Source organism: Papio anubis, chromosome 1, assembly GCF_008728515.1.
Source record: "Papio anubis isolate 15944 chromosome 1, Panubis1.0, whole genome shotgun sequence".
NCBI lineage: Eukaryota > Metazoa > Chordata > Mammalia > Primates > Cercopithecidae > Papio > Papio anubis.
Window position 1 is genome coordinate 43,319,892 of NC_044976.1, and position 19,733 is coordinate 43,339,624.

General features: G+C 52.3%; 1 protein-coding gene across 5 annotated transcripts in view; it reads right to left on the reverse strand.

The window, feature by feature from the left end:
* PTCH2 (patched 2) overlaps nt 1-16,741 on the reverse strand; it is a 21,711-nt gene extending 4,970 nt beyond the window's left edge. The window contains exons 1-16 of one of the 5 annotated variants that reach the window (XM_021940840.2): nt 16,065-16,460; nt 15,068-15,260; nt 5,053-5,242; nt 4,876-4,945; nt 4,605-4,696; nt 3,747-3,942; nt 2,825-2,946; nt 2,530-2,677; nt 2,318-2,449; nt 2,070-2,225; nt 1,895-1,987; nt 1,422-1,547; nt 1,209-1,327; nt 756-1,104; nt 318-630; nt 83-225 (exon numbers count right to left, since the gene is read on the reverse strand). In XM_021940840.2, the coding sequence (XP_021796532.1) occupies nt 83-225; nt 318-630; nt 756-1,104; nt 1,209-1,327; nt 1,422-1,547; nt 1,895-1,987; nt 2,070-2,225; nt 2,318-2,449; nt 2,530-2,677; nt 2,825-2,946; nt 3,747-3,942; nt 4,605-4,696; nt 4,876-4,945; nt 5,053-5,242; nt 15,068-15,260; nt 16,065-16,136 (2,514 nt within the window). In that variant the 5' untranslated portion in view covers nt 16,137-16,460. Of the gene's footprint in view, nt 1-82; nt 226-317; nt 631-755; nt 1,105-1,208; nt 1,328-1,421; nt 1,569-1,894; nt 1,988-2,069; nt 2,226-2,317; nt 2,450-2,529; nt 2,678-2,824; nt 2,947-3,746; nt 3,943-4,604; nt 4,697-4,875; nt 4,946-5,052; nt 5,243-15,067; nt 15,261-16,064 lie in introns of all 5 variants that reach the window. The other 4 variants (XM_021940839.2, XM_031667963.1, XM_031667967.1 and 1 more) reach the window with 4 other exon arrangements.
* Between the last annotated feature and the right edge of the window lie 2,992 nt (nt 16,742-19,733).

Genomic DNA, 19,733 nt, shown 5'->3' on the forward strand with positions numbered 1-19,733 from the left:
GCAGAGGCAGAGAGGGCTGAAGGCCTGGGCCCAGGAGGCCTGCAGCCCCTGTGCTACTCCACCCCTCCAGCCCTCTCCCAACCTGGCTGAAATCCAGAGGCTCCTGGGCGTCTCCAGTCTGGATGAGCAGCTTGTAGGCCAGGGCCCCATCCTCAGAGCCATTGCGGTACGAGTGGCGGGTGATGCGCCCAGAAGCCCAGTCCTGGTCAAAGGCAGCCTGGATTCCTAGGGGAGACCAGGATAGAGTTCTCTTGGCTAGTGGCCCCAGGGCATTTCTCCCTGCAGCACCCCTCCCTGCCAGTTTTCTCGCCTCTCACCCTGTAGCCAGCTGCGGTAATAGTGCAGCCAGGTGCGGGGTGCCTGGGTGGCCGGTGGGGGCAGCACTGCCTTGAGGGAACTGAAGCGCTGGTGCAGATCAAAGAGGGCGCGTTGGGAGTGGGCGTAGTCAAAGCCACCCTGGGTCACCAGGGCCACCTCGTACAGGGAGAAGTACCTGAGCTGGGCGCTCAGGAAGGCATGCTCCTTGGTGCCCCGGGGCACCACATCCGTCAGGGCCAGGCCGTCTTGCACCAAGGTGGCTCCGTAGAGGCTCAGGCCCAGAAGAGCGCCAAAGAGCACCAGCACAATGGCCTGTGGGAAGTGGCAACTAAGCTGGAGGCCCCAGGGCTGCCCCCAGCTCCTCAGGGGTGGACTGAGCCCTCTGCCCTTCTGGACCCACAGATGCTAAGTCTCTGCCCTGCTCGGCCCAGTCTTACCTTGGCATGTGACTGCAGCAGCAAGGGGGCAAACTGGTAGCGGGCAAAATGGGCAAGATTCCAGCGGGCACAGGGCAGGGACTTGCAGGCTGCCTTCTGCCTTGTCTCCTCCTCCTGGCCTAGAAGGTCCCGTGTGGACCCTCCAGGGCTGAAGACCTCAGAGCCCAGTGGGTCAGAAGGTGGGGGCACCAGGTGGGCTTGGGGAGGCAGGATGGTGACCACATGCTGGCTGCTGGCTTCACAGTGTGTAAAGGCTTGAACTGTGGCAGTGAGGTGGGCAATGCCCACTGGAACCGTCTCGTCCTTCAGCTCCTGGGGCAGGATCTGAATCACCCGAGCAGAGCAGGGACTGGAAGAAGTAGAGAGTGGATGACAGGTCTGTGCCTTGAAATGCTGGTGAGGGGACAGGCTGGCGTGGGTCACGGGAGGAAGGGGCTGGGGTGCAGGCAGTACCTGGAGAAGCAGCAGAGCACATCGAGGCGCTGGCAGTGGCGCCGCCGTAGGTCCAGGCTGAGGATGGCTGGGAAGACAAGCATCACGGCTACAAAGGTGCAGCCAACCACTATGGCCGCCTGGGGGACGGACAGGAGGGGCATGAAGGCTGGATGAAGCTTGGCCTCAGCCCCACACCCACCCTGAGTTCGCCGCCCATGTAAGAAGCCTCACCTGTAGGGAGAAGGCTCGCAGCGCGGGGATGGGAACGAGGGCAGCCATGAGGAAGGCGGCCATGTTGTTGATGGATGTGAGTACAACACTGGTGCCCGTGCGCTGCAGACACTCGCCCATGCGCTCCTGCCAGGACAGAGTGGGGACCTGCCCTCAGGTCACAAAGGAGGGGCTGTGTCAAGGTGGAGTGAAGGGGAGGCTCAGGAACTTGGGGTGCAGAGGTGGGGCAGTCATAACACAGCAGCTAGCATTTACTGGGTACCATGTACGTGTGGTGGGCTGTTCTAAGCATTCAGCTTGAGTTACCTCACTGATCCAAACACAACTTAGGACACAGTATTATTATTTCCCCTGTTTACAGATGGGGACAAGAGGCACTGAGGTTCATTAGCAGCCCAGGGTCACTTGAACCAAGAGGCTCTTAACCAGTAAGCTGAGCTGCCTCAGATGAGCCCTGGGGGACAAGGCCCCACCTGGAGAGGGGTGCCAGGCAGAGCCTCTGTGAAGGCGTGCGCCAGCAGGAATACGTCATCCACGCCGATTCCCAGAGCCAAGAAGGGCAGCACCTAGAGGGGCAGAGGAGCGGGCAGCTGAGGACCCGTGAAGCCTGGTGACTGGCACTGAATCTGCCCTGCAGTCCAGGCGTACCTGGGTAGTGGCAGCATTGAAGGTGATGCCGAGCAGGGCACAGAGCCCAAGGCCTGAGGCCACCGCCAGGGCCACCAGCAGTACCCCGGCAAGGCCCACAGCACCCTGGGACTGGGCACAGTCCCACCGTAGCATTGTCACACAGGCATAGGCCAGCTGTGGGGAGAAAGGGCAGTCTCAGACAGGGGCTCCCAGGGTGGGCACTGGCTGGAGGTGGAGTGGGGCAAGGTGCCAGGTGCAAAACCCACCATGAGCAGATAGCCTCCCACCACACGGGCAGCGCTGACTTCAGAGAACGCATGCAGGATGTCGTCCAGGGTGGTGGAGGAGAAGGCGTGGATCTGCTGGGAAGCGTTCTCAGGCAGGGCCTCCTGGGCCAGCTGGAGAAACAGGGTAGATTGGAGGGGGCAGGAGGAGGGAGTGGCCTCAGGGCACCCACCTTGTCCTTGTCCATACCGACCTGCACAAAGCGCCGCTGCCAGGCTTGTAGCACTGTGCCAGCCTGCTCCTCACTCCAGCCAATGTCATGCGTCTGATAGTCACCCCGGAAATGCTCGTACAGTTGGCGGGGACTCATCAGCAAGAAGGTGCTCTGCAGGGCCTCTGCCCTGGTGGGGGTGCGGGAGAACCAGGGGTCAGAGCTGGCCCAAACACCTGGTGAGGGATGTGCAGGGCCTTTTGCCAGAGCTGCCTGGCATTACAGTATGGGTTCTCATGCACGGAGTCCCCTCATCACCTCCCAGAGGAGACCCTACCTCAGCAGCTGTCCCTGGGGGTCTCTGGCCATGCCTCCCAGCAGCAATTCCTCCTGCCAGTGCATGAATTTGTGGGAGAAGCCATGGCAGCCCCCACTCAGCTCGTGAGCCACGTTGGGAGCCTGGAGGGGAATAGGAGGGGTTAATGCTCAAGGCCCTGGCTGCGGATAACTGAGTGTCCCTGGGCTTCCACCTCCAGGAACCAAGCCACTATGGAGCTCCGTGGGCCTGGAGTGTAGGTAACTATTCTGAGCCTCTTGACTGCTCTGCAGAAGTGAACAGCTAGTATCCCGAAGACAGGAAGCCCGAAGGGGGAGCAGAGGCCTGGAAGTAGGCTTCTGGGAGGAGTTGGTGTAACTGGCGGATTCGGGGAAAAGTACCACATTGGCAGGACCATAAAGAAACCAGGGAGACCAGGTATGATATTCATGCTTACCTACTGTGTTCTTAGTTTCCCTGTATTAGTCTATTTTGACAGAAAGTCCAGCCTTGGCCAGCGCAGTGGCTCACGCCTGTAATCCCAGCCCTTGGGGTGGGCTAACAAAAATTAGCCAGGCATGGTGGTGGGCACCTGTAATCCCAGCTACTCAGGAGGCTGAGGCAGGAGAATTGCTTGAACCAAGATCCAGCTACTGTACTCCAGCCTGGACGACAGAGTGAGACTCAAAAAAAAAATAAATAAATAAAATTTTAAAAAGTCCAGCCTTATCTAGGCTCAGAAAAGGAAAAAGGGATTCATATACCACTTGAGGGCTCCGTAGGATAACTGAATGGGAATGGAACACTGGGGGCCTGGCACTGCGGGAGCAGGGTAATGCCAGGAAGTGAGGGTCAGGGCACAGAGCAGTCAGCTTCCCCGGAACATAGGAGTGTATGAGGGAAGGAAAACAGTCTTTCTCTGGCAGACCTGGTTGGAACCCACCTGCCTGCTGTGATGGTTGGGGGCACTAGGTGGGCAGTGGAGGTCATCAGGGTGTAGACAGGGCCGCCCCACGTAGGCCTGGCCCACCTGTGCCTTGTCTAGCAGCTCCCGGAAGCCCTCAAGGGAGGCAAAGGGACCCAGCTCCTCCAGCAGCTGCTCTGGATCCAGGTTGGTCCACTGGATATCCGGACGGCCACTGAGGGAAGAGCCCATAGTTGGTGAGGGTCAGAGATGAAAACCCAGGCTCCAAACTGCTGCTGGGGCCCCATGCTGTACCCCACCCTCCTCTTATCTGCCCATTTGTCCCTCCATATGGAGGGTGTGCAAGCCTCAGCTTCTCAGAACTGCCAGGCAGCATGGGCCCACCAGGGTGCCTCAGTGAGCGGTAGATGAGTACAAGGGGCTGAGACGGATATCAGGGCAGGGTTACCTAATACACAGAAAGGGCCTAGAAAGGCCCCACTGAGTTCCTTACCAAGCTGTGTGCTTGGTTCTAATATATAACCAGCAGGCACACGCCTGTAGCAGGTTTTCTTTCTGGCCTGGGCAACAGCTTAGCAAACACCTAGGTAATTCCCCCCAACAAAGCCTCTTTCTGGGGATCTTTTTCTCCTTTGCTCAGATCTTACAGATCTTTGTGTTTAGTTTTGTGTAAATAAGTCAGGTCTTCCTTCCTTCAGAGGGAAGGAGAAGGGGGATGTTGAGAGAGCCCTGGGGAAGCCCGTGCTCTCTGTTGCTGGCCTGGGAGCACTTAGGACCTTGGTAAGGTTTTGATCATCCTCATTCCCCCAACCCCTCCTTTCTGCTGGGAAGAGTCCCCAGCGGGAGATGAAGCAGGGCCCCAGGAGTGGCACTCACGGCAGGTAGGCGGAGCCCCCTTGGAGTTTGGCTCCCTCCCAGAAGCAGTCGAGGGGAGTGAGGATCACGCACGGAAACAGCTTCTCAATCATCTGCCAGGGATACCCCGGGCCACATCAGTCCTGCCCCACAACCTTTGTAGGATGCCCTCTGCAATCCCCCTCCTTAGTTTTAAGGGGGCGGATTGCAGGCTGTGGAGCTTGCTCGGTCTCTCTGAGTCCTTCCACGCCACAGAAAAGGTTCTGCCTCTACTCCCTCTTAGGACACTTACCCGCTCAATCATTCCATTTTCAATAAGGGGAACTCCTGACTTGTAGCAGATTTTGTTCAAATCCCAGGACCTGCAATAGCCAGGGGCATAGGAGATCAGCAGAAGAGGGGGATTTCCACTCCAGAACCCCCACAGCAAGCCTCAACCCCAGCTGCTCAGGGGCTCAGCCAGACTCACTTCCCATAGAGTGATACTTGGACTTTACTGGCAGTGAGGGCTGCCTGGAGGTGGAGGCCAAGTGCTTCGGGCGTGAGGATGTTCTCTCCCTCCTGCCGTGCGGTCTGTATCAGCATCTGAGAGGTGTATGCAGCCTCCTCCCCCAGCTTCTCCTTGGTGTAATGCAGCTCCTGGCTCACCCGGCTGCCCACTGCAGGAGCAAAGAGAGAAAGCTGGGGGGAAAGGGCCTAGGTGCATCAGAACTTGGGAAGGGGGCTTCTAACTCTGAGGCCTCCCCAGACAAGTGGGAGAGGTGGAGCAGAGAGGAGCCCTTGCCTTATCCCTGAGGGCCTGGTCATGGCCCAGGCTGACTCCCCAGGCTTCTGGGTCCTGGAGCTCTGCCAGGGAAGTGGAGAGGCCTCGGTTGTGTGGCTCTGTGGATTTCCTGTGTGGTCTAGGGCTTAAGCATGAACCAGGTTGGCTGGGTTTTGGGCATAAACTTAAAAATGACAATCAGCATGAGCTGGCCGTGGGCTGCGGGGGTTGTAGAGGCATCTTGGTAAGGGAACCCTCAGTCCCTCTGTGCTCTGGTAGGGAGGACAAGGAGGGCCAATGGGGCCAATAGGGAGGCTGCTGCTGGGAGGGTTTCCTGAAAGAACAGGTGTAGGGCTGGGGCTGGTTCTTAGTTCAGGTTGCTCTGGGCAGTGATTTATATCCACACACCTTTCTGCAAAGTGTCCTGGGGAGAGGGCAGGGATAGGAGTGTCTGGTAATAATGGGTGATAATAGTGGGCCCTGTGTTGGTGTGGGGAAGGTGGGGGATGGGACAGTCATTCAGTGTGCTGCTTCTGCTCAGGCAGGAAGTGCATGGAATCAGCTCACAAACCCTGGCAGGGGTGAAATCAAAGTGAGCCCAGGGGAGGAAGGTGTCCAGATCCCTTTCACCGCCCTCACTGTCCAGACCACAGGGAGTCCCGGCGCCAGGTCTGCCTTAGTGTCCTGGATCTTAGCGCCCCTCCAGTCCTGCGTTATGCTGGCCACAGGCTCCTGCTGTGTAACTGGGACCTGGGGGAGGTGGGGACATTGTGAGGGGATATCACTTAACTATGATGTGGGGGAGAATGGGGGCCAAATTTACCTCTGGAGGCTTTGTGGATTTGGTCCAATCTCAGACCCTGCGCTGTTTCCATCTGTCTGGGGGTCTCCTCCTGTTAGTCTTTGCTGCCTGCTGGGACCCACACATACTGCTTCTCTGAGACTCAAGTCCCATCTGAGATCGTCATGTTTCCCAATCTCTTTTCCTTTTTCTCTTTTTTTCTTTCTTTCTTTTTTTTAGACAGGGTCTTGCTCTGTTGCCCAGGCTGGAGTGCAGTGGCCTGATCACAGCTCACTATAGCTTTGACTTCCTGGGCTCAGGTGATCTTCCCACCTCAGCCTCCCGAGTGGCTGGGACCACAGGCGCCCGCCACCGTGCCTGGCTAATTTTTAAATTTTTTGTAGAGAGAAGGTCTCATCACTATGTTGCCCAAGCTGGTCTTTTTTTTGGCTCACTGCAACGTTCTGCCTCAGCCTTTCAAGTAGCTGGGATTACAGGCGCCCATCACTATGCCTAGCTAATTTTTTGCATTTTTAGTAGAGACGGGGTTTCACTATGTTGGCCAGGCTGGTCTCGAACTCCTGACCTCCCTTTTGGGAGGCCCTCCTCGGCCTCCCAAAGTGCTGGGATTACAGGCATGAGCCACCGCTCCCGGCCCCAAGCTGGTCTTAAATTCCTGGGCTCAAGTGATCCTCCCACCCCAGCCTCCTAAAGTGCTAGGATTACAGGCGTGAGTCACTGCGCCTGGCCCTCCAATCTCTTTTTCAAACCCATGTAATCTTCTCACTCACAAAAGCCCCAAATCCTTGGTAGCCCCCAACACATACTTACCCATATGCTCACATGTGCCCTCGTGCCCCAAAAGTCACATTCCTGGCCTTCACCTCACGAAAACAGTCTTCCTGTCCTGCTCCCCACACTGCCAGTTCCTTCTCTTTTTTTTTTGAGACAGAGTTTCACTCTTGTTGCCCAGGCTGGAGTGCAATAGTGCAATCTTGGCTCACTGCAACCTCTGCCTCCCGGGTTCAAGTGATTCTTCTGCCTCAGCCTCCCGAGTAGCTGGGATTACAGGTGCCTGCCACTATGCCCAGCTAATTTTTGTATTATTAGTAGAGATGGGGTTTCACCCTGTTGGCCAGGCTGATCTTGAACTCCTGACCTGAGGTGATCCGCCAGCCTCGGCCTCCCAAAATGCTGGGATTACAGGCGTGAGCCACCATGCCTGGCCTCTCCTTCTCTGACTCTTCCCTACTCCCCACTCCTTTGCCAGGCCTATACTGCAGTGTTTATTTCACCAGGATTAGGCCGAAGACTGCCGCATGGAGGGGAAGAGGAGGACAGAGATAAGCTTTCCATAGTAAGTGGGTTTGCTAAGAGGAAGGAGGCATGGGAGGAGGAAGGAACCCAGAGAGATCTGACGAGAAACCAAGAGAAAGAAACATGGATAACTTAAAATGAAGCATCAAAGACAATAAAGACTCCTCAGGGGAGAAAATGGGGAAGAGAAAAAGATAAACCTTAGTTGACAAAGATAGATATGGACAGATGAACTGGGATGCATTGTGGTGCAGGAAGGAAGAGACGATAATGCTTAGTCTGTTCCTTGGGCTAATTACTTATTCTCTCTGGGTCTCCAGCTCCTCATCTGTCAAATGGAAACAGTGACTACCTTGGTAGAATTAGCATCAGTGCAGGCAAAGTACTTAGGAAATTGCATGGCACACAGTAGGTACAGATGTGGAGTTATTTTTCAATGGTTGCTGGTAGAGAAATGATGTGACAGAAAAATGAGAAGGAACTGAAGGAAAGAAAGACTGCAGGTGACAGGGGAGGAAATAGGACAGAGGAGGGAGAATATCAAGATTGATACGTTAGGCCGGGCGCGGTGTTTCACGCCTGTAATCCTAGCACTTTGGGAACCCGAGGCGGGTGGATCATGAGGTCAGGAGTTCACGACCAGCTTGGCAAACATGGTGAAACCCCGTCTCTACTAAAAGAAAATACAAAAAATTAGCCAGGCGTGGTGGCGGGTGCCTGTAGTCTCAGCTACTTGGGAGGCTGAGGCAGGACAATGGCATGAACCCAGGAGGTGGAGCTTGCAGTGAGCTGAGATTGCGCCACTGCACTCCAGCCTGGGCGACGAAGCGAGACTCCGTCTCAAAAATAAATAAATAAATAAATAAATAAATAAATAAATAAAAGATTGATACATTAAAAAAAACTCGTCCCTTTTTTTTTTTGAGACAGGGTCTTGCTTTGTCACCCAGGCTGGAGTGCAGTGGTGCGATCACAGCTCACTGTAGCCTTGACCTCTTGGCTCAAACAATCCTCCCAGGTCGCTGGAACTACAGGTGTGTGCCACCATGCCCAGCTAATGTTTGTATTTTTTGTAGAGACAGGGTCTCCCTATGTTGCCCAGGCTATTCTCGAACTCCTGGGCTCAAGTGATCCTCCCGCCTCAGCCTCTGAAAGGGCTGGGATTACAGGTGTGAGTCACTGTGCTCGGCCATACTTTTATGTCTTTTTTTTTTTTTTTTTATTTTTTTATTTTTTGAGACTGAGTCTGGCTCTGTCGCCCAGGCTGGAGTGCGGTGGCCGGATCTCAGCTCACTGCAAGCTCCGCCTCCCGGGTTCACGCCATTCTCCTGCCTCAGCCTCCCGAGTAGCTGGGACCACAGGCGCCCGCCACTTCGCCCGGCTAGTTTTTTGTATTTTTTAGTAGAGACGGGGTTTCACCGTGTTAGCCAGGATGGTCTCGATCTCCTGACCTCATGATCCGCCCGTCTCGGCCTCCCAAAGTGCTGGGATTACAGGCTTGAGCCACCGCGCCCGGCCACTTTTATGTCTTTACCAATGAGAAAATATAACTGGTTAACCAATATGGAAAAAGAGTCTACCTTATAAGTAATCCTCTAAATGCAAATAAAAACATCAATAAGTTACTATCTAACAATTTAGCAAAAATTTTAAAATTGATAGCACTCATTGCTGGTTTACAGGAGTACACTCTAACCCACTATGGGAGTGTAACATGGCATACTCTTTGGGGGAAAGCAACATTGCAATATGTAGATTCCATAATATTTGGTCCAGAAGTTTCATGTGTAAGGGCCTATATACCATGGTAGGGACTTAAGCTTTCTCTGGGTGAAATGGGAGTCATGGGAGATTTTGGGCAGAGAGGATCTGACGTTTTCATCACTTAACAGTGTATTTTTGTGAATACACGGTTGTAAGAGGTGCCCACGAGAAGAAGTCAGGAAAGGTGTCCTGGACCAAGTGTGTGCAGGGAACTGTCAAAGACTCCATGTTTCGGTACTGCTAAGAGTGAGCCAGGGAGGAGCCAGCGGCAATGCTGGAGAAGCAACCAAGTCCAATTATGGAGGGCCTAGAGTGTGTGCTATGGAGTTTATATTTGATTTTACAGAATCTGGTGGAAATCGGTGGAAGGGCACTAAGAAGGGGACTGACTTGGCCAGATGGAGATTGGCCACAGGGTGGTGCTGTGGAGGCAGATTTGAAGGTGAGGCTGTCAGCACCTTCCTCCTTTCTAACAGACCCTGATTTCCGTGGCCATCCTCAGAAAGGCCTAGCGATTAAGGACAGCTGGGCTCCTCCCCAGCATCAGAAGGTGAAACTTGATTAGTTTAAGAAGCCGGGCCAGGCGCGGTGGCTCAAGCCTGTAATCCCAGCACTTTGGGAGGCCAAGACGGGTGGATCACAAGGTCAGGAGATCGAGACCATCCTGGCTAGCACGGTGAAACCCCATCTCTACTAAAAAGTACAAAAAAAAACTGCTGGGCGAGGTGGCGGCGCCTGTAGTCCCAGCTACTCGGGAGGCTGAGGCAGGAGAATGGCATAAACCCGGGAGGCGGAGCTTGCAGTGAGCTAAGATCCGGCCACTGCACTCCAGCCTGGGCGACAGAGTGAGACTCTGTCTCAAAAAAAAAAAAAAAAAAAAAAAAGCCAATCAGTAATTCCATTGCCTTTGCCACGTGAAGGATTTCGGCATAGGATGCTACACAGTTCTTGCTAAAGAGAACAAATGAGAAGTTGGCTGGGAGGCTACTAATAAATTTTTCCTCACTTTCAAAAACAGATGCAAGATCAGGCATGGTGGCTCATGCCTGTAATCCCAGCACTTCAGGAGGCCAAGGCAGGAGGATCGCTTGAGACCAGGAGTTCAAGACCAGCCTAAGGGCCGGCTGGGTGCGATGGCTCATACCTGTAATCCCAGCACTTTGGGAGGCCGAGGTGGGTGGATCACGAGGTCAGGAGGTTGAGACTAGCTTGGCCAACATGGTGAAACCCTGTCTTTACTAAAAATACAAAAACTAGTCAGGCATGGTGCGTACCTGTAATCCCAGCTACTGAGGCGGCTGAGGCAGAAGAATCGCTTGAACCTGGGAGGCAGAGGTTATAGTGCGCTGAGATTGATCCACTGCACTCCAGCCTGGGTGACAGAGCAAGACTTCATCTCAGGGGATGGAAAAAAAAAAAAAAAGAAAGAAAAAAAAGACCAGTCTGGGCAACATAGTGGGACTGTGTCTCTACAAAAAACAAACAAACAAAAAAATTAGCTGCACATGGTGACATGTGCCTGTAGTCCCAGATACTATGGAGAAAGAGGCAGGAGGACTGTGTGAACCTAGGAGTTTGAGGCTGCAGTGAGATGTGATTGTGTCACTGCACTCCAGCCTGGGTGAAAGAGTGAGATCCTGTCTCTATAAAACAAAACAAAACAAAACCAAAAAGACGTGCGAGACAAGAATGACTTCTTTTTCCTGACACTGCAGCAGCTACTTTGAGATAAGCCTGAGGACAAAAGTCCAACATGTTGAAGATGGCAGAGGAGAAAGAAAGAAACTGGGTGTTTGCTAATGTCCTTGGGCTGCTGAATTAACAAAATCAACCAGGCTTCCTGTTACAGAGAATAATAAATCAATCTTCTTTCTTCCTTCTTCCCTCCTTCCTTTCCTTTTTTTTCTCTTTCATGTTGCTAAAAGCAATTCTATTATTTTATTTTATTTATTTATATATATTTTTGAGACAGAGTCTTGCTGTTACCCAGCCTGGAGTGCAGTGATGCGATCTCTGCTCACTGCAACCTCCGCCTCCCAGGTTCAAGTGATTCTCCTGCTTCAGCCTCCCAAGTAGCTGGGATTACAGGCACATGCCATCACGCCTGGCCAAATTTTGTATTTAATCAGGAGTGTATTGCCAGGGATGGAACAAGACCTCAACTAGAGCAGTAACCACAAGGAAGAAAGGATGGGTCTGTTATGAGAGAGGTTAAGAAGCAAGGATTTACTAGTTTACTAAACAAGTGGGTGAACGGGCCGGGTGCGGTGGCTCACGCCTGTAATCCCAGCACTTGGGAGGCCCAGGCAGGTGGATCACGAGGTCAGGAGATTGAGACCATCCTGGCTAACACGGTGAAACCTCGTCTGTATTAAAGATACAAAAAATTAGCCGGGCGTGGTGGCAGGCGCCTGTAGTCCTAGCAACTCGGGAGGCTGAGGCAGGAGAATGGCGTGAACACAGGAGGCAGAGCTTGCAATGAGCCAAGATTGTGCCACTGCACTCCAGCCTGGGCAACAGAGCAAGACGCCGTCTCAAAAATAAATAAATAAAACAATTGGGTAAACAAGAACTGAGGATGACTCCTAAGGTTTTAGCTTTAGATATTTAAGTGGGTGGTGATTCTACCAACATAAGGCCATCCTCTGTCTTCTACACAGAATGGCAGCTCTTGTTGCGCAGGCTGGAGTACAATGGCGCGATCTCGGCTCACTGCAACTTCTGCCTCCCAGATTCAAGTGATTCTCCTGCCTCAGTCTCCTGAGTAGCTGGGATTACAGGCATGCACCACTCCTCCTGGCTAATTTTGTATTTGGAGTAGAAGCAGTGTTTCAACATGTTGGTCAGGCTTGTCTCAAACTCTTGACCTCAGGTGCTCCACCCACTTCGACCTCCCAAAGTGGTAGGATTACAGGCGTTAGCCTCCATGCCCGGCCTTTGTAATTTTCATTTTAGAGAACAATCTACCTCTGAACCCTTGACTTTACAGTTGGCCAGGAAAGACAAACCAGTCACATTCCAAGTCTCACCGTGGCAAAGTTAAGGAGGTCTGGAACACTGGTCTGGAACACTGAGAGCCAATGTTTGCTTTCTTCCTCTGCTTTCTGTTTCTGTTTCTGTTTCTCCTTCTCCTTCTCCTTTCCTTTTCTTTTCTCTCTCTCTTTTTTTTTTTTTTTTTTTTTGAGATAAAGTCTCGCTCTGTCGCCAGGCTGGAGTGCAGTGGTGCAATCTTGGCTCACTGCAACCTCCGCCTCCTGGGTTCAAGCGATTCTCCTGCCTCGGCCTCCGGAGTAGCTGGGACTACAGGCGCAAATCACTGCACTTGGATAATTTTTGTATTTTTAGTAGAGATGGAGTTTTACCAAGTGAGCCAGGCTGGTGTTGAACTCCTGACCTCAGGTGATCCACCCACTTCGGCCTCCTAAAGTGCTGGGATTACAGATGTGAGCCACTGCACCCTGTCTGCTTACTCTTTCTTTGAGAGTGGGTCTCATAGTGAGACTCCATCTCTATGAAAAAAAAGACTGGCCAGGCGCGGTGGCTCAGACCCGTAATCCCAGCACTTTGCGGGGCTGAGGCGGGCGGATCACAAGGTCAGGAGATCAAGACCAGCACGGCCAACATGATGACACCTGGTCTCTACTAAAAATACAAAAACATTAGCGGGGTATGGTGGCGCAGGCCTATAGTGTCAGCTACTCTGGAGGCTCAGGCAGGAGAATTGCTTGAACCCGGGAGGCAGAAGTTGCAGTGAGCCGAGATCGCGTCATTGCACTATAGCCTGGGCAACAGAGCAAGACTCATTCTCAAAAAAAAAAAAAAAAGAAAGAAAAAAATGATCACTGCTTTTACCTCACCCCCAGCCATTACAGGACAAGAATGATATTCTGAAATAAAGGAAAAAAGCCTAGGAATTGGCTACCATCCTCTTATAAAACCTTCCCCCAAACAACAGCAAAAAACTGCTGGGGTCTAGCCTATCCTATGCTGGAGTGTAGGAGAGATGAGGAAACATGGAGGTTCAAACAGTGCTTAGATGGGGAAAATGTGGGGAATGGAGAGGGAGGAAGGGAAGGGAGACTGCCTCTGCTGTGGCAGGAAATCCAAGAGTCATCTGGGACCACCCAGGCAGCAGTGGTGTGGGTGGGGGTACGTGTATGTGCATGTATGCACATCTGTGTCCTGGGGCTGGGGGCAGGCAGGCAGAGCGAAACATCTGCTCTGGACCCCAGCGCTGGCCTAGAGTGTGTATGGATGTGAGAGTCTGCAGGGCTGTGGGTAGATAGGGTGGGGACAGCGTGTGGGAGCCCAACAGGCAGGCAAGCTCTGAGAAACATCTGCTCTGGATCCTAGGACTTGCCAGTATTTGAAATAACTCAAGGGTGTGAGACTCCAACGTGGGCTCTGCCTTTGGGTATGGGCCAGGGCTGAGGGAGCCTACAAAATGCAAACTTCCCAGGGAAAAACAGACTGGAGTTTGACTCCTATCAAAGGGCTGCCATATGAAACCAGCCCTCAGTAAAGAAGAGTCATGCTGAAAAAAAATTTTTTAATTAAAAAAAAAATTCTTTTGTTGGGACAGAGTGTCCCTCTGTCGCCCAGGCTGGAATGCAGTGGCGCAATCTCGGCTCACTGCAACCTCCACCTCCCAGGTTCCAGCGATTCTCCTGCCTCAGCCTCCCAAGTAGCTGGGACTATAGGCGCTTGCCACCACATCTGGCTAATTTTTGTATTTTTAGTAGAGATGAGGTTTCACTATGTTGGTCAGGGTGGTCTTGAACTCCTGACCTTGTGATCTGCCCGCCTCGATCTCCCAAAGTGCTGGGATTACAGGCGGGAGCCACCACGCCCGGCCTGCTGAAATTATTAATAAGAAATCATTCTGGCCAGGCACAGTGGCTCACACCTGTAATCCCAGCACTTTGGGAGACTGAGGTGAGCAGATTACTTGAGGCCAGGAGTTTAAGACCAGTCTGGCCTACATGGTGAAACCTGGTCTCTACTAATAATACAAAAATTAGCAGAGCATGGTGGCGCCCACCTGTAATCCCAGCTACTTGGGAGGCTGAGGCACGAAAATCACTTGAATCCAGGAAGCAGAGGTTGTAGTGATCTAGGATCGTGCCACTGCACTCCAGCCTGAGCAACAGAGTGAGACTCCATCTCAAAACAAAACAAAACAAAAAATAAAACTGCCCCCTGCCCCGCAAAAAAAAAAATCCCAAGAAAATCATTCTTTTATGCTTCCTTAAGAAAGCGAGGATTTGATCCCATCTGACCCTGGCTGTTGCCTCAAAGTGTGGATTCTGTATTGCTTTTCCATTAAATGGGCCTGGGTGCCTAAGCCCTCTCCCTGGAGGCTTGGCCAGATGATTTACTCAGTTTCCCCAGCCTTCTAGTTCTAACTTTTCTGATACTCCTGGTCATAAGTGATTTCTCCCTGCTTTCTCTTATACAACATAATCACAGGATGCTCTGTATTGTATTTTAGTTATTCCAGCACATATTTTACTTTCCTTGCTACTGAAAAATGAATCTTGTTTTAGCTGCTTTTGTAAACCCTGATGCATTGTCAAAAACACACATAGAAAGTTAACAATAAATGCTAAATAAACACATACAAAATCACAGACAAATATTCTATACAGCCAATTCACAGGGTCTACCATCTGCAGATGTCCATTTATGGTTGTGGGAGGGAACAGTGTTCCTAGATGCCCAGGTGTACAGACTCTGACCAGCAAGAGCCCCTCCAGCCCCAGGGCCAGGCCTACTAGAGCTCGGTAGCCAAGCTCCTCACCCGGTTCTTGTCTTGGGCTCACCATACCTGAGCAGCTATGGCCAGTGGCCACAACTTACCTTCTACCCAGAGCTGTTCCAAGTTTGTCTCAATAATGGCCACGCGGAGACCTAATGCCAGGGCCCCAAAGGCCAACAGTCCCAGAAAGAGCACTTTGCCACAGTGTCTCTGGATCCCGCAGCCCAGAGAAAAGAGCAGGCCCTGGAAGTAAGCACGAAGCCAGAGTGGAGCCTTCAGGCTCCCAGCTAGGATCTGGGATGGAAAGAGAAGGGTCAGCTAGGCATCACTGCAACAATGCATGAAATCCTTCCCTTCTCACCCTGTATATCTGCTGCCCAGCCCTAGCTTCTTGATTTCTGGATGTGGGACAGGGAGCACCAACGCAGACACAGGCCCACACTTGGAAGATGTAACACCCACCACCTCCAGCACACACCTGAGGAAGGCATAGGCCTATTTTCTTTTTTTCCGTTTTCTCTCTTTTTTTTTTTTTTTTTTAAGATGGAGTCTCGCTCTGTAGCCCTGGCTGGAGTGCAGTGGTGTAATCTCGGCTGACTGCAACCTCCGCCTCCCTGGTTCAAGAGATTCTCCTGCCTCAGCCTCCCAAGTAGATGGGACTACAGGCGCCCGCCACCACGCCCTGCTGATTTTTTATTTTTAGTAGAGACAGGGTTTCACCATGTTGGCCTGGCTGGTCTCGAACTCCTGACCTCAGGTGATCTGCCCGCCTCAGCCTCCCAGTGTTGGGATTACAGGTGTGAGCTACCGCGCCCGGCCGGCATAGGCCCATTTTCTGAGAGCAGGATACATATGTACACACACCTGTCGTCGGGTGCACAGAGGTGAACCCACAGACATTTATTCTCACTGGCCAGACGAGGGGGAGACACAAGCACAGACACACCGACACACACGCACAACTTGCTTGCCGTGCTAGCTCTCGCTAGTGTCAGACACCCAATGACACTCGGCACTTGAAGACATCACAAACCTTGCAGAGGCCCGAGTGACAGACCTGGCCCCGCTTTTCCTTCTTCCAGCTCCCCCTCTACTCACCTGGGGTGCTGCGGTTCGAGCTGGGGGTGTGTAACTCGGGGGCAGCTCTCTGAGGGGCGGCGATCGAGTCATGCTGGCGGGGATGGGGGGCGTGGGCGCCCCCAACCCGCGTTATCTGGGCGCTCCCATAGGCTAGCCCGGTCTCCCAGTACCGCTGGGCCCCGCGTGGGGATTCAGTGGGGCCGCCAAGGCGCGGGCGTGGGAGAGACTGTGGGGTGCCGGTGTTAAGGCGGCTGCGAGGGAGGAGTGCAGGGAGCTGCGGGCCCGGGGCGCGGCGCCGGGGTTCACCCGCTCTGTGGGCCGTGGGCCGCGGCGGCTGGAGGAGGAATGGGTTCCGCGCGCAGACGGAATTGCTGGCCCGAGACGCACAGCAGGGTTCGAGGTGGCGACTGCAGTGCCCGGGAGGCGGCTGGAGCTCCAGAAAAGGGAGCTGGCGGGGGCGACGCCCTCCCATTGGCTGAGGGGCCCGCAAATTACACTAGCCGCGCGGCCGGGCCCGCTGCTAGGTAACGGCGCCGCAGGGGGCGGGGCAGGAGACCACCCAGGCTGGGCCACCCTGCGCCTCCCTCCCGCCCGCGGGACCACAGGGAGGAGGAGGGAGGGAGATCCCGGGGAGGCGCAGCGCTGCCAAGTGTAAGTCCAGAGGCTGACGCTAAGAAAGGGCGTTTGCGGGCTCTGTTAGGGCTACACTTTTTTTTTTTTTTTTTTTTTTAAGACGGGGTCTCACTCTGTCACCTAAGCTGGAGTGCCGTGGCTCCATCTCGGCTTGCAGCCTCCGCCTTCCAGGCTCAAGCCATCCTCCCACCTCAGCCTCCCGAGTAGCTAGGACCACAGGCATGCACCACCACGCCCGGCTTTTTGTATTTTTGGTGGAGAACGGGTTTCCGCCATGTTGCCCGGGCTGGTCTCAGACTCCCGAGCTCAGGCTATCAGCCCACCTCAGCCTCCCGAAGTGCTGGGATGACAAGCGTGAGCCACCGCGCCTGGCCTAGGACCACACTTTCTTTTTCTTTCTTTTTTCTTCAGGCTTAATTCACTTTATTTTTCTTGTATAAAAACACTGTGTTGTAGCCACAGCTGGAGCCTGGATCCTCTGCACGGAGACTCTGGTGTGGGTCTTGACGAGGTGGTCAGTGAATCGTGATAGAGAGTCTTGGTGAATACAGTCTCCTTCCAGAGGTCCGGGGTCAGGTAGCTGTAGGTCTTAGAGATGGCATCAAAGCGGGTAGGGCCACACTTTCTTTCCGACCCAATCAAAGCCCAAGATTTCTGTTCACTCTTCCCGGCCTCCATTCTTGCCCTCTTCAGTCCACTCTCTCCACTGAGACCAGAGTCATTTCTCTAACATACAAATCTGATAGCTCCAAAGCACAAGGCCCACTTGGAGCACAGGGCCCTGTGTGATCTAGCTAGCTAAAGCCTCCTCTCCCATAGTTCCCTCACATCAGTGTTCCCGCCTTCCTACCTTTGCACATGTTTTGGCCCTTTTGTCTTGGCAGATAATCTTCAAAAAACTGAACTTGAATCACTGCTCCCCTCCCCCACCCTTTTTTTTCTGAGGCAGGATCTCCCTCTGTTGCCCAGGTAGGAGTGCAGTGGTGCCTTCACAGCACACTGCAGCCTTGAGCTCCCAGTCTCAAGGGATCCTCCCATCTCAACCTCCCAAACGGCTGGGACTATAGGTGTGCACCACCACACCCGGCTAATTTTTGTAATTTTGTATAGACAGGGTTTCGCCATGTTGCCCAGGTTGGTCTCGAACTCCTGGGCTCACGTCATTTTCCCACCTGGGCCTTCCAAAGTGCTGGAATTATAGGCGTGAGCCACTGTACCCAGCCTACACCCTCTTTGAAACCTTCCTTGATTCATGTCTCTCTCCTGGCAGATAATTGCTTATTTGTGCTCTCTATAACAACTCAATTTATATATGTATAATTGCATTTATGACAAAATAACTTATGTACTTGAAAGTCTGCCTTCTTCACCAGACAATAAATAGGTGCTTAATAATTGTTGAGTGAGTCACTAAGAGTTGCAGAATTCAGGGTGTAAAGGATTGGAAAAAGGGAAGAATAGAGGCAATAGTCCCTCTATTAAACTTTCAACTATCCTACTTGAGTGTGCTGTTTCTATTGGGTTCCTGACTGATAAACCCCAAGTGGCAGAGTTGGGTAAAATCAATATTCCAATATGTAAAGTTTGGGAAAGAGAAAAATAATCTACAATAAGCTTATTTTTCTAACACAACTACTATTATCTCTGGCCAATTTCTTGGTCAGTTCTTCCAGACTTTAAAAAAAAATCATTACATCATAAATATTTCATGGCGTGAACCCGGGAGGCTGGAGTGCAGTGGCCGGGTCTCAGCTCACTGCAAGCTCCGCCTCCTAGGTTTATGCCATTCTCCTGCCTCAGCCTCCCAAGTAACTGGGACTACAGGGGCCCGCCACCTCGCCCAACTAGTTTTTTGTATTTTTTTTAGTAGAGATGGGGTTTCACCGTGTTAGCCAGGATGGTCTTGATCTCCTGACCTCGTGATCCGCCTGTCTCGGCCTCCCAAAGTGCTGGGATTACAGGCTTGAGCCACCACGCCCGGCCACTACATAGTTTTTATAATCAATCATTTGGAGAATATCCTCAGGACAGATTCCCAGAAGTGGGGTTGTTTGGGTCAAAGAGTATGTACATTTTTATGGCTCTTGCTACATACTGCTCAACTGATTTTTGAAAGCTTATGCTAGTTAACATCATCTCTAGCACCTCAGTCCTGGGGAAGAGGAACATTTAGGTTGAAGGGGTGAACACCTAAGGGGTTTGCCATTTCCATTTGTCCATTCACCCAGAAAAATGCCTATGGAGGAACTAATATATGTATGGTGCTATTGGCCAAATAGTAACTATACATGAAAAGCAGCCTACCTGAATAGTACTTTCTTCTCCCTGTTATACAGTGTGTCCTGCTGAGGATAAATTGGCATGGTAGCTCACGCTTGTAATCCCAGCACTTTGGGAGGCTGAGGCGGGAGGATTGCTTGAGGCCAGGAGTTCAAGCCCTGGCAACATAGTGAGACCTCATCTCTACAAAAAAAAAAAAAAAATTAGCTGGGTGTGGTGGCGCACACCTGTAGTCCCAGCTACTTGGGAGGCTCAGGCAGGAGGGTTGATTGAATCCAGAAGGTAGAGGCTGCAGCGAGCTGTGATTGTGCCATTGCACTCCAGCCTGGGCGACAGAGTGAGACCCTGCCTCAAAAAACAATAATAATGATAACATAAAAAATTTAAGGTTAAAAAAAAAGTGTATCCCTAGCAAGTCTCTGAAATAGAAACAGCTAGAAAGAGCCTAGCAAGTCTCTGAAATAGAAACTAAACAGACACTTAGTCTGTATGGGCTCCTAGTTTGCTCTTGGGCTCTTGGGGCAACAGCTGAAGACAGGGAGAAGCCTGGAATCAGCACTGGTTGTCATCAGGAGTGCAACTCCTGATGCTATGCTTTAAGTAGCTCTTGATCTCCTTCCTTTTTTACCAGACTCTGCAAGACATAAGGTCCTTGGAGAAATAGATTTGTAACCACTTGGGCCTTGGGACTGTTTTCATCATAGGCCCATCACTGCTAACAATTGTGGCAAAGTCGATCATTCTATGGATGCTTCCAAGGCAAAGTCTGTTATT